General features: G+C 36.9%; 1 protein-coding gene across 2 annotated transcripts in view; it reads right to left on the reverse strand.

Annotated features, from left to right (window-relative positions):
* RAD51C (RAD51 paralog C) overlaps positions 1 to 14658 on the reverse strand; it is a 32527-nt gene that overhangs the window by 17429 nt on the left and 440 nt on the right. For both annotated transcript variants that reach the window (XM_082679998.1, XM_082679997.1), the window contains exons 2-5: positions 12837 to 13095; positions 12088 to 12254; positions 10496 to 10629; positions 149 to 280 (exon numbers count right to left, since the gene is read on the reverse strand). In XM_082679998.1, the coding sequence (XP_082536124.1) occupies positions 149 to 280; positions 10496 to 10629; positions 12088 to 12254; positions 12837 to 13095 (692 nt within the window). The remainder of the gene's footprint in view (positions 1 to 148; positions 281 to 10495; positions 10630 to 12087; positions 12255 to 12836; positions 13096 to 14658) is intronic.

Raw genomic sequence — 14658 nt, forward strand, 5'->3', positions numbered from 1 at the left:
CTTAGTTCCCTGACCAGGGATCAAATCTGTGCCCCCTTCAGTGGAAGCATGAAATCCTAACCACTAGACTGCCAGGGAATTCCCTAGACTTTAACATTTTATATAATCTTGACTTTATAATAAAACTCCCTTTAGTAGTAATACTTACAGCTAATCTGTGGTTATTTGCAAGGCTGATCATTTGCTGCGCTAGGCCATTTAGTAACCGAGTACGAAGAGATAGGTCATCTAGGTCATGACGAAAAGGAAAAGCAATACCATCCACTATCACTAATCGAACCTAAATAAAGAAGAGATAATGATATTAGGTTTGGTATTTAAAATAAAATAATAAATGGCAACCAAAAAGCAGAGTCCATCACAGGAAAACAAAAAACAAAAAACCTTAAAACCCAGGGTTCTATTTCCAACTCTCCAAAGGCTTCATTTTGGTCAGGTATAAATCTGTTCAATGCTTTCTGCACTAGTCACCAAAAGTTAAAATGTACTCTGGTTTGATAATTTATCATCTTAAAAAAGTAATTCAACAAAAGAAAAAGGGGCAATTACAATTTTCTTGCAATTTGCCACTACACCCAGTCTTTACAGAGGTGTACTGATGAAAAGCACTTGAAATCTTAGCAAAACCAATTTCTCAACTAAATGTCAATTTTACCTTCAGGGTTCTTTTTATGTTGAAAAAAAAAACCAAACGCTCAAATATTAAATTATAAAACCTTTTTCAAAAGCTTAATTTTTTTTTTCTTTTTGCGGTACATGGGCCTCTCACCGTTGTGGACTCTCCCGTTGCGGAGCAACAGGCTCCAGACGCACAGGCTCAGCAGCCATGGCTCACGGGCGCAGCCACTCCGCGGCATGTGGGACCTTCCCGGACTGGGGCACGAACCCGTGTCCCCTGCATCAGCGGGTGAACTCTCAACCATTGCGCCACCAGGGAAGCCCTTCCGTTTTTTTTTTGTTTTGTTTTTTTTCCAAAAGCTTAATTTTTGATATACTTTTTCTTCTTAATTTAAAACATACTATAGGGCAACTAACCATTACAGAATCTGTCATAAGATAGAGTTCAGGAAGAGGCAGATTTGTCTTGAATTCTAATCAAGAAAGTTCACTTACAGATGATAAACATTTTCATGACAGTTTCATTTCTAATCTGATCTAAATAATGGCTCTTATGGTGAAGTTAGTATAATATATAACCTAAGATCCAAGAACAAATAGAATCTGGAAATTAATCTAAATGTAAACAAACAAAATACTATAAGATTATATATATTTTTCTACCTAATAAGGACTAAGCTAAAGAACAAGCTTTTGTGAAGCACTGTTTTAGTAAGACATTTTTATATCTTTTATTCATTCCTTCATTCAACAAATATTTATTTGACACCTACTATATGCTAGTCACTGTTCCAGGCATTGGGGAACAAGAAATAAGATCCCTGTTCTCTTGGAGCTTACGTTCTAGTGAAGTAAGGGACAATTAATGTGCAAACAAATATATGAATAAGATAATTTCTTTTTTTTTACTCAATGAATTACAAGTTTATTATAAAAGGATATAACTCAGTGCCATAGGATCCAGCTATCCCACTCCTAGGCATATATCTGGAGAAAACTATAATTCAAAAGATACATGTACCCCAATGTTCATAGCAGCACTTTTCACAGTAGCCAAGACATGCAAGCAACCTAAATGTCCATCAACAGATGAAGGGATAAAGAAACTGTGGTACACATACACAATGGAATACTAGTCAGCCATAAAGATGAATGAAATAGTGCCATGTGCAGCAACATGGATGGACCTAGAGATTATCATACTAAGTGAAGTAAGTCAGAAAGAGAAACACAAATACATATGATATCACTTACCTGTGGAATCTAAAATATGACACAAGTGAACTTATTTACAAAACAGAAACAGACTCACAGACATAGAAAACAAACTTGTAGTTACTAAAGAGGAAAGGGGATGGGGGAGGGATAAATTAGCAGTTTGGGATTAGCAGGTACAAACTACTATATATAAAATAGATAAACAACAAGGTCCTATTGTACAGAACAGGGAACTATATTCAATAGCCTGTGATAAAGTACAATGGAAAAAAAATATGAAAAAGAATATGCGTATATATGTATAACCAAATCACTTTGCTGTATACCAGAAACTAACACAACATTGTAAATCAACTACACTTCAATTAAAAAAAAAAAAAAAGAAGGATATAACTCAGGAACAGCCAGATGGAAGAGATGCATAGAGAAGGTATGGGGAAGGGACACGGAGCTTCCATGTTCTCTCCGAGAGCCATTCTCCTAGCACCCCAACGGGTTCACCAACTCAGAAGCTCTGAATAAGATAATTTCTGATGATGATAGGAGCAAAAAAGAAACTAAAACTGGGTGAAATGACAAAGAATAAGTAGGTGAAGGGGTAGAGGGAAGCTAACTTAGACTAGATGTAAGGAAGGCATCCGTAAGGACTCAATAGAACTGAGTCCTGGATAAGAACTTCTAGGAGGGAAAGACAACCCACATACAAGGATGCGGAAGGGCAAAGGCCCTAAGACACAAACAAGTTTGGCATGTTTAAAGGGTCAGAAAAAAAGTAGTGAGGGGGAACAGGAGGAAATTACATCAGAAAGAATCAGTGGTGTGCTGAGGCCAAATCCTACAAGCTCCTGAGCCAGGTGCTAAATTTTTAGAAATTTTACAAATCCATCATTAAATACAGTCATTAGTAAAATTAAGCTATATACATTAAAATATGGATAATAAATACTGAAAACTCATTCCTACTACATTTTACTATTATCTATGCTTTTAAGGTTATTTACATCTATTTTACCTTTATAGTGCAAACATTACATAATGATGTGCATTGTTTCTTCTCTACTCCATGTCCAATGACATCATACATGATACCAGCCATGATAGGAGTATTTTCGTGTGTGTTTTTTTTTTTTTTTTTTTTTTTTTTTTTGCGGTATGTGGACCTCTCCCGTTGCGGAGCACAGGCTCCGGACGCGCAGGTCCAGAGGCCATGGCTCATGGGCCCAGCCGCTCCGCGGCATGTGGGATCTTCCCGGACCGGGGCACGAACCCGTGTCCCCTGCATCAGCAGGCGGACTCTCAACCACTGCGCCACCAGGGAAGCCCGATAGCAGTATTTACTACATGGAAATCAGCAAGCAAATCAGTTACAGATCAGGACTTGATTTGTTTTGCTGGTTGTCTAGACTTTTAATAAAGCGATGGGAAAAAAATGTCATAATCAGATTGACCTTAAAAATGTGTTGTGTCTGTAGAGAACAGACTTGTGGTTGCCAAGGGGCAGGGGGGTGAAGGAGGGAAGCATCACTTTGCTGTACCGCAGAAATTAACAAGACACTGTAAATCACCAATACTTCAATAAATTTTTTTTAAGTGTTCTGTCTGTATCCATTGCATTGTGAACTACACAAAAAAATGAGGAAATATGCTTCTACTTTTGGAAAATGAATCCAATAACTAGGAATGATCATTAACTCAAATCAAAAGAAGAAAAATACTCCACAGGAAAACACTATATAATTGCAAGTTTTGGTCCTAGGGTATTCGCGACGAGTCCCAAATATCTAGGGCATCCAAGGACCTCTCTGCTCAAACCAGAGGAGCTATACAGCCTAACCTATAATGCAAGAATAGAAATAGGCTGTTTTCCTCTCTACAGTACAGATTTTACTGAAAGTGGCTGAAATACAAAGATCTGGACGTTCTGTTAAGTGGTAACTGTCACACTCATGGCTTTTCTCCAAGTTTAGGGAGCAAGCTCCTGAATATTCTCTGGTGAGTTTCCTTGGTCTCTCAAAAAGGCAGATTATACCGAATGACAGAAAGTCGATGAAGTACAGAGTGTGAGTGGGTAGAATAAAACAAGCATTGTCAAACAAACAAACAAACAAAAACCAAAAAACAAGCACTGTCATTCAACTCATAAAAGCTGAACTTAAAAAGTCACCAACATGGGACTTCCCTTGCAGTCCAGTAGTTAAGACTTCATCTTTCAATGCAGGGGGTGCAGGTTTGATCCCTGGTCGGGAAGCTAAGATCCCACATGCCTCGCGGCCAAAAAACCAAAATATAAAACAGAAGCAATGTTGAAACAAATTCTATAAAGACTTTAAAAGTGGTACATATCAGGGACTTCCCTGGTGGTGCAGTGGTTAAAAATCCGCCTACCAATGCAGGGGACATGGGTTCGAGCCCTGGTCTGGGAATATCCCACATGCCGCGGAGCAACTAAGCCCGTGTGCCACAACTACTGAGTCTGTGCTCTAGAGACCCAGAGCCACAACTACTGAAGCCTGCGCATCTACAGCCTGTGCTCTGCAACAAGAGAAGCCACCGCAACAAGAAGCCCACACACCGCAACGAAGAGTAGCCCCCACTCACTGCAACGAGAGAAAGCCCGCATGCAGCAATGAAGACTCAACGCAGCCATAAATAATAAAAATCTTTTAAAAAATGAGAAAAGAACCATTTAAATAAATAAATAAAATAAAATAAAAATGGTCCACATCAAGAAAAAAAATCTTAAAGAAAAGAAGTTACCAGCGTGAATTTTTATTTTGGTCATGCCCTGTGGCTTGTAGGAAACTTAGCTCCCCTCGACCAGGGATCAAACTCATGCCCACTGCAGTGGAAATGCAGAGTCCTAACCACTGGAAGGGAATTCCCTCCAAAGTGAATTTTTTAAAATAAAAATTAGGAATCCAAGAGAGTTTTAAACTCTTTATGTTTCAGAAACATTTTGTGTAGTGTAATTCCCTTCTGCCAGCAGTTCTTTCCTTTGTGCAACTAACAAAGAAGAAATTTTGGGTAAATGGATCATGGGATGACTCCATTTGATATTCCTTCTTTTCTTACTATTCACTGACACTAAGAGTGGTTTATTAGAGATATGAGGTCTTTCCCATATCACAGATAAATTGTTCAGTGTAGGAAAATGAAAAAACTGAGGATGTATCAAAATACTGTAATGTCAGCAAAATAACCATATTTTCCATTTTCACAAAATAAGGCTCAATAAAGACCCCATAGGGCTTCCCTGGTGGCGCAGTGGTTGAAGGTCCGTCTGCTGATGCAGGGGACATGGGTTCGTGCCCCAGTCCGGGAGGATCCCACATGCCGCGGAGTGGCTGGGCCCGTGAGCCATAGCCGCTGAGCCTGCGCGTCCAGAGCCTGTGCTCCGCAATGGGAGAGGCCACCACAGTGAGAGGCCCAAGTACCACAAAAAAAAAAAAAAAAAAAGACCCCATAAAGAAAGAATGTAAGAACATAAAAATTGTGAGAAGCACTTAAGAACATACTTCCTGTCACAACCAGTCATCTAGATTTCTGGTCTTTTTACCTCTTAGGGAAAAATCCTCAGTAAGTGGTGCTGGGAAAACTGGACAGCTACATGAAAAAGAATGAACACCATACACAAAAATAAACTCAAAATGGATTAAAGACCTAAATGTAACGCCAGACACTATCAAACTCTTAGAGGAAAACATAGGCAGAACACTCTTTGACATAAATCACAGCAAGATCTTTTTTGACTCACTTCCTAGAGTAACGAAAATAAAAACAAAAATAAACGAATGGGACCTAATGAAACTTAAAAGCTCTTGCACAGCAAAGTAAACCATAAACAAGACAAAAAGACAACCCTCAGTATGGGAGAAAATATTTGCAAATGAAGCAACAGACGAGATTAATCTCCACAATTTACAAGCAGCTCAGTATCAAAAAAACAAACAACCCAATCAAAAAATGGGCAGAAGACCTAAACAGACATTTCTCCAAAGAAGACATACAGATGGCCAACAAACACATGAAAAGATGCTCAACATAGCTAATTATTGGAAAAATGCAAATCAAAACTACAGTGAGGTATCACCTCACACCAGTCAGAATGGCCATCATCAAAAAATCTACAAACAATAAATGATGGAGAGGGTGTGGAGAAAAGGGAACACTCCTACACTGTTGGTGGGAATGTAAATTGTTACAGGCACTATGGAGAACAACATGGAGGTTCCTCAAAAAACTAAAAATAGAGCTACCATATGATCCAGCAATTGCACTCCTGGGCATAAATCTGGAGAAAACCAAAATTCGAAAAGATATTTACATGCACCAAATGTTCACTGGAGCAGTATTTACAATAACCGGGACATGGAAGCGACCTAAATATCCATCAACAGATGAATGGATAAAGAAGATGTGGTACATATATACAATGGAATATTACTCAGCCATAAAAAAGAATCAAATAATGCCATTTGCAGCAACATGAATAGACCTAAAGATTACCATACTAAGTAAGCCAGACAGACAAATATCATATGGTATCACTTATATGTGAAATCTAAAAAATGATACAAACTTATTTACAAAACAGAAACAGACTCACAGACTTAGAAAACAAACTTATGGCTACCAAAGGGGAAAGGTGGGAGGAGAGAGATAAATTAGGAGGTTGGGGAAGAAAAAAAGGAAAAACAGAAATGGTAAAAATTCATCAAATTCCTCAACAACAGTAACACAGGAAGCTAATCAATTCAGCAAAAAAATACACCTCTGTTGTTTCACTTTCATCATGCTTGTTAATGTAAGCAAAAATAGCAACCAGCGTTTATGTTAAAACAGTACCTGTTCCTCAGTGAGGGGAGCAACTTCTTTGCTGAATTGGACAGCCATCAAGTGCTTATTGGTAGCTTAATTTTGCCAAATAATGGCATAGGTCAGATATGGATAAATAAGTTCAGCAAAGTTCAAATTGATGAAAACCTCTTAGGGAAAAATCCTGATGTAAACAAAATGCAAGAAAATTCTGTAATAGTCAACCTCATGGTCCATATTTTGAGGAAAATACAGAAATTTATTTATTTATTTACGGCCACACCGCATGGCTTCTGGGGTTTTAGTTCCCTGACCAGGGATCGAACTCAGGCCCTTGGCAGTGAGAGCACAGAGCCCTAACTACTGGACCATCAGGGAATTCCCCAGAAAATAATTTATAACCAGAAATAAACGGTAATTAGAGCTCATCAATGAATTTGGTAAAGTTGCAGGATACAAAATTAATAAACAGAAATCTGTTGCATTTCTATACACTAACAACAAAAGATCAGAAAGGGAAATTAAGGAAACAATCCCATTTACCACTGCATTGGTGGTGGGAATGTAAAATGGTTCAGCAACTGTGAAAAACAGTTTTGCAAGGCCTCAAAAAGTTAAACATAGAATTACCATATGATCCAGCAATTTTGCAACTAATAACTAAAAAATATATAGTAAAAGAAACAAGGGAATCAAAATGGTATACTAGAAAATAACTATCTAATAAAAAAAAAGAAAGCAGTAATGGAAAAATTGAGAAATAAGGTATAAGACATATAGAAAAAAACCCAGCAAAATGGCAGAAGTACCTCCCTATGAGCAAGCACGTTAAACGTAAATGAATTAAACTCTCCAATTAAAAGGCAGAGATTGGCAGAATGGATTTAAAAAATGACCCAGCTGTAGGCTTTCTACAAGAAACTCACTTTAAGTCCAAAGATACATACAAGTTAGGTGTGAAAGGATGGAAAAAGATATTCCCTGCAAACAGTAACCAAAGAGAGCTGGAGTGGCCAGACAAAAGAGACTTTAAGACAAATACTGTTACAAGAGACAAAGAAGGACACTGTATAATAATAAAAGGGTCAGTCCATTAAGAAGATATAACAATTATAGGGAATTCCCTGGCGGTGCGGTGGTTAGGACTTGGTGTTTTCACTGCCATGGCCTGGGTTCAATTCCTGGTCAGGGAACTAAGATCCCGAAAGCCAAAAAAAGCAAAAAGAAGATATAACAATTATAAATATATAGAGACCTAACAACAAAGCCCTAAAATATATAAAGCAAAAACTGATAAAATTAAAGAAAGAGGACTTTCCTGGTGGCATAGTGGTTAAGAATCCACCTGCCAATGCTGGGGACATGGGTTTGAGCTCTGGTCAAGGAAGATTCCACACGCCTTGGAGCAACTAAGCCGGTGCATCACATCTACTGAGCCTGAGCTCTAGAGTCCGCGAGCCAAAACTACTGAAGCCCGCATGCCTAGAGCCTGTGCTCCTCAACAAGAGAAGCCACGGCAATGAGAAGCCCACGCACCTCAATGAAGAGTAGTCCCCACTTGCTGCAACTAGAGAAGGCCCGCGTGCAGCAAAGGAGACCCAATGCAGCCAAAAATTAATTAATTAATAATTTTTAAAAATAAATTTTTTTTTAAATCAAAGAAAGAAACAAGACAGTTCTACAGTAATAACTGGCAATTTCAAACAGCTCATATTCAATGATGGATATAACTGGACAAAAGATAAACAAGGAAAGAAAAAACTTAACAACACTATAAATCAACTAGAATTAGCAGATCTATACATACAACACTCCACTCAACAGCAGACTACACATTCTTCTCAAGTGCACATGGAACGTCCTCCTGCATAGACCAGATGTTAGGTCACAAAATAAGTCTCAAATTTATAAAGATGGAATCATTGTTATCTTCTCTGACCAGAATGGAATAAAATTAGAAACCAACAAAAGGACATTTGAAAAATTCACAAATATGTGGAAATCAAACAACACACTCTTTTTTTTTTTTTTTTTTTGCGGTACGTGGGCCTCTCACTGTTGTGGCCTCTCCCGTTGCGGAGCACAGGCTCTGGACGCGCAGGCTCAGAGGCCATGGCTCATGGGCCCAGCCGCTCCGCGGCATGTGGGATCTTCCCGGACCGGGGCACAAACCCGTGTCCCCTGCATCGGCAGGCAGACTCTCAACAACTGCGCCACCAGCGAAGCCCAACACACTCTTAAATAAACAAAGAGTCAAAGAACTCAAAATGGAAATTTGAATGTACTTAAAGATAAATGAATATTAAAAAATAACATACCAAAATTTATGGGATACAGTAAAAGCAGTGCTCAGAGGAGAATGTACAGCTCTAAACAACTATATTTTTTTTAAAAAGGGAATTTCCTGGCAGTCCAGCAGTTAGGACTGCACACTCTCATTGCCAAGGGCCTGGATTCAATCCCTGGTTGGGGAACTAAGATTCCACAAGCCACATGGTGCAGCAAATAAATAAATAAATGTTTTTTTAAAAAGAAATAAAGATCTCAAACCAATATCCTAAAATTCTACTTAAAAGAACCAGAAAAAGAAGAGCAAACTAATCCCAAATAAAGTAGTAGAAAGTAATGAAAATTAAAGTTGAAATAATCAAAATAGACAAGAGACAAACAATTGGAAAAATCACTGAAATCAAAAGTTGATTCTTTGAGGGACTTCCCTGGTGGTGCAGTGGTTAAGAATCTGACTGCCAGTTCAGGGGACACAGGTTCAAGCCCTAGTCTGGGAAGATCCCACATGCCGTGGAGCAACTAAGCCCGTGCGCCACAACTACTGAGCCTGCATGCCACAACTACTGAAGCCCACGTGCCCAGAGCCCGTGCTCCACAGCAAGAGGAGCCAGCGCAATGAGAAGCCCACGCACTGCAACGAAGAGTAGCCCCTGCTCGCCACAACTAGAGAAAGCCCGCGCGGCTATGAAGGACCCAACGCAGCCAAAAATAAAATTAATTAATTAATTAGTTTTTTAAAAAAGAGAGAGATTTTTAAAAAAAAGAAAAAGAAAAAAAGTTGATTCTTTGAAAAGATCAACAAAATTGACAAGCCTTTAACTAAAGTGACTAAGAAAAAGAGAGAAGGTGCAAATCACTCCAGTCAGGAATGAAAGTAAGGACATTACTACTAATCTTATAGAAATAAAAAACAAAGAGAATATAATGAACATTTGTATGCCAAAAAATCAGATAACCTAGATGAAATGGACAAACTCATTGAAAGACACAAACTACCAAAACTGACTGAAGACACAGAAAATCTGAATAGATTTATAACAAGAGATTGGATCAGTAATCAAAAGCCTTTCAACAAAGAAAAAATCAGGACCAGATGGCTTCACCAGTGAATTCTATAAAATGTTTAAAGAATTTACACCAATTTTTCTCAAAGTATTCTGAAAAGTAGAGAAGGGAACTTCCTAACTCATTTTATGAAGCCAATATTACACTGATACCAAAGCCAGACAAAGACATCACCAGCAAAGAAAACCACAGACCAATTACAGATGTAAAAATCCTCAATAAAATACTAGGAAACTGAATCTTGTAGTATATTAAAAGGATTATATATCATGATCAAGCAGGATTTATCCTAGGAATGCAAAGGTGGTTTAATATGAAAATCAATCAATGAAACACACCAGATTAATAGGATGGGCGAAAAAAGCCACATAATCGTCTCAGTTGATTCCGAAAAAGCATCTGACAAAACCCAACACCTTTCATGATAAAAACAATCAACTAATCAGGAATAAAAGAGAGCCTCCTCAACCTGATAAACATTGAGCCATACCTTTGAGTGTTCTGAAAGGAAGTCTGGAAGCAGATAAACTTGTGCCAGTAGCTCTGTGTAGTCACGACAACGAAAATAATAAATATGGGAAAGAATATTTTCAAGAGTGAAATCCTGCAAAGCTTTTGGGTGCTCTGAAATAAACAACAAAACAATTTTAAAATAGTTTTACCTGTCATTTCACAAACTATCATTTCATAATTCCTGACCTCTTATTTTCACCTTTTCCACTGTTTCCTTACATACTAGACTAAAAATTTAGACACATACACAACTAGAGTTTTAATGTCTATCTTTTCATATTTCTAGTTATTGGCTTCCATTGAATAGAAGTAACACAATGGAACTTCTTTCTTGTTTTTTTCATAAGACTCCAAATTAAAAGTTAAAAGGAAAAATGTTGAAAAGCAGCATATTTTTCCCTTAAATGGCACAGTATAATTTGGTATTTAAGTAGAAACAATGATATAAAATTCTCTCCTTAGATTTGTTTTTTTAAAAATAACCAGATTGGTTCTGGACATATTTCAGAGAGAAACAAGTTAAAAATCATTGCATTTAAAAATGTACTTAAGTTTTAATGCTGAAAGAAAAACCAAGAAATTAAATTTCAGAAAATATTTCCTATTACAAATATACATTTAACCAGTTCATTTTTAACCAAAAAACAACAGCTTAATCACACACCACTCATTAAAAACTATATTCCAGTGCTACATCCACAATATTTACAAGATCTTAAGACACTATTACAAATTACACCTGTGACATGGATAGCTTACAGGACTTTCAATAGATATACTGGTCATTGGTTAAAAAGGACACCTAGTACTACAATGAAAATAAAAATATTCAGCTGATTATATTCATTTAAAGGGAATACAAACATCTTAGGAAAAGCTTTATGTTTTTTAACATTTCTAGAAAAAATGCACATCCAAAAAATAAAATACAATAAAGCAAAAGAAAAGCAAAAGAAAACAGTCAAACCAGAAACCATTTAATTTTATGAGTAACTGAAGGACAAGAACTAGAAAACAAATTACCTTAAAAAAAACTTTTTTAATCTAACACTTTATTTCCACATAATAAGCGCAGAAAAACTTCCCAACACTTTTAACAATACAATTAACATAGTTGTGAAGTCAATTACATACTACTCAGAGCCACATAAGGTCAATCAGCCTAATTTTCCAAACATTTCCAGACATGATTTTTCAAGGCCACACTTGGTTTTTGGAAAAACCAGTATGAAAGTCAATATACACTAAATGCATTGACACAACATTTAATACTCACAGTAAGGTGTCCAGTAACATTAGCTAACACCTGGCAGGCCAGAGCATGATGATTTGAAGTCATACATTGAAATATAGGTTTGTCTCAGAGCTCCTGCAGTAGAAAGTGAGGGCCATAAAAGGGGACAAAAAGGCCAGCCCAGGTGTAGCATTTCTCAATTTGTAAGAGAAGTATGAGAGTTTAATACTAGTACACGGTCATTAAGCTTCACGTTCCAAATGGTCTCTTGCTTGAGATGGATACAAATGAAAATTACTTTTATTATACAGAAAAAAGAGCACTTGCCAACTTACCTTCTCCCATATGTGTTTCTGCTATAAGCTGCAGGTGCTGAATGCAGGCATTAGCAAGGTCTACCACTCTATCAACCATAAAACTCCCCTCTGTATCAATAAAAACTGCTTCACCTTCCACTCCTCCAAAACATTCTGGTATCTGCACATCTACTGCCAACTGCATACTGTCAAGAGAAAGAACTGAAATGACCAAATCATTATCATGATCATCTAAGGCAGTGTTTTTCAAACTCCAAATCACAACCCATTAGATACCACTAAATATTTTATAGGTATAAATATACTCTGCAAAGTAACAGAGATGGTTGACTCTCCACGTCTCCAAACATATGTGAATCAATTGATGAATGGATTAGGGGGAGGGTGTGCCTATAAAACCACAATTAAGGACTCTTTAGTGGTTTTTAGGCTTCTGGGAATGGAACCCTTTATTATACAAAAATCTACTTTCAAACATTTGGCTTTCAAATATATTCTCAGGAATTAATTCTATAATAAAGTAGAAGACTGCTTATTGACCCCACTGACCACAATATACTGTTGCAAAAGAAACACTTTTGAATATCAAAATAATTGTATCAATTTATCAAGATGGGGTGAAGTAAGGCAAATGTTGATTTGTTTGATGCACACATACAGACACACAAAATTAAGAGCACATACATGCCTTTTTTGGTCTCCTAACTGTATACCCACAACACAATACTCTGTTACTTACATAAATGTAAGAGAACATTTTATTTTACCATAATTGTGTTTTTCCAACACCTGGTGCACCACAAATTTCTGTTGTTTTGGTTAAGGGTATGCCACCCCCAAGAATATTATCTAGTGCTGAACAGAAGGTAATTATGAAACTCTGGGTATGCTCCTGCTCAAGAAGTTCCAGTGCTGTGCACTTCTTGCCTGACTCAGCTGTACCAGAATAACTTGTTTTATTTGTGAGACATTCTCTTCGTATAATTTGCAGAGTTTCTAAGGCTTCCTCTTTAGATATCCCAACTTCTGAAAGTAAGAAACAGAAACAAAAACATCTGATTTTAGAAATTTAAAAGTCATATGTTATTGAGTTGTCTTCATTAACTTTAATTTTTAAATAACAAGAATGATGCCAAGAGTACAGAAACATAAAAATGTAACATTCGATTAACTATTTAATTTTTCAAGTTAATAAAGGCTTTTATCTATATTTTCTTAGTCTTCACATACTTAAAAGATTTATCTATTACCTCAGAAACAGAATTGAGAAACCTAAGCCTCTAAAGCATTTCTGAGTACCTACAAGAGTATCTATCTCAGAAGGTAGAAATGAAAATGTCCTTTTTTTTTCCTTTTGGTCCTTTTACTATATCTTTGGTCTTTTACTATCTCTTTTGGTCTTAGGAAGCCATAATAAACTTGCTCTCATAAGGTATACAAATTATTTTTTGGAAAAGAATGAAAAATGGCCTCTTTAACTGCCTAAAACAAGATGCAGATTTAAGAAGTGCACGTGCATGTATTATTCATGAAAACATTGGAATGAAAAATTCATGGATCACTGCAAACTATTTAATAAGAAAAATTATTTTATGCACCAATAGCTTAAACAATACACTTATGCTTCCTCAACTATACAATTTCATTCCTGACAACATGGCCTAAGAAGTAAAATGGAAATTACAAAACAAGCTGCTTATGGAAGAAATAATGGAGAGGATATCACTTATGAGTTTGATATATCAGTGCTTGATTGGGTAAGGATATGAACTATAAATTTGGTGCTAACAAAAGACATTAATGGTCCTAAGGAAATGAAAATTCCATCCAATTTAAGAGCCTTAACTCATCTGATTACTTCGGTTTCTCATTCCTGACCGCACCACTTACTATGTAGTTACTACGCATGGGCAAGTTACTTCTTTATGCCTCAGACTTTTCTTCTACAAAATGGGAATGAAACAACACACATAAAAACCTTGGTAGAACACTAAGCCCATCCAAAATGCTTAATAATTGTTAGCTACTATTATCATTCAGATTTTCTCATTTCTTTTTTGTAAAACCAACCTGTTGAATGAAAATGAGCCCATCAAACTTTGGGGGATACAGTCTTTGGCATAAGACTTAAGACAAATAGTTAACATTGGCTTTACAACATTTGTTCTTGAGTGGAGAGTTGAAACCTTTTTTTCAATCGTTAAGGGAAATGCCTTAAAATTCTGTTCTATCTTAATAACACAGTTCTGGGCATACTGTAGTGTAATGTGCACAGTGAGAGTGACTGCAGACAGCTTCACTTTTGTGTACCTCAGAAGGAAGTGGTTCCCACCAACATATAATCTACAGTGTTCTGGAATGTGAGTTTGGGGTTTTTTTTTTCAGTGAATTACATTAAGAGAAGCGATGTCTTCTTTCTACTGCTTTCTCCAGGTTCTGGGGATTCTACTCCCTTTGTCACTCTTAATTTACCTCATCCTATCACGAACAGTGCATTTCTTAAATTTAATCCCTGCCCCTTGGATTTTGTAACAGCGAAAATTAGCCTGTCTGGATTTCAATCCTGCCTCCACAACTTCCTAGCCCACT

The sequence above is a fragment of the Grampus griseus genome (genome assembly GCF_964374135.1).
Source record: "Grampus griseus genome assembly, chromosome: 20".
Taxonomy (NCBI): domain Eukaryota; kingdom Metazoa; phylum Chordata; class Mammalia; order Artiodactyla; family Delphinidae; genus Grampus; species Grampus griseus.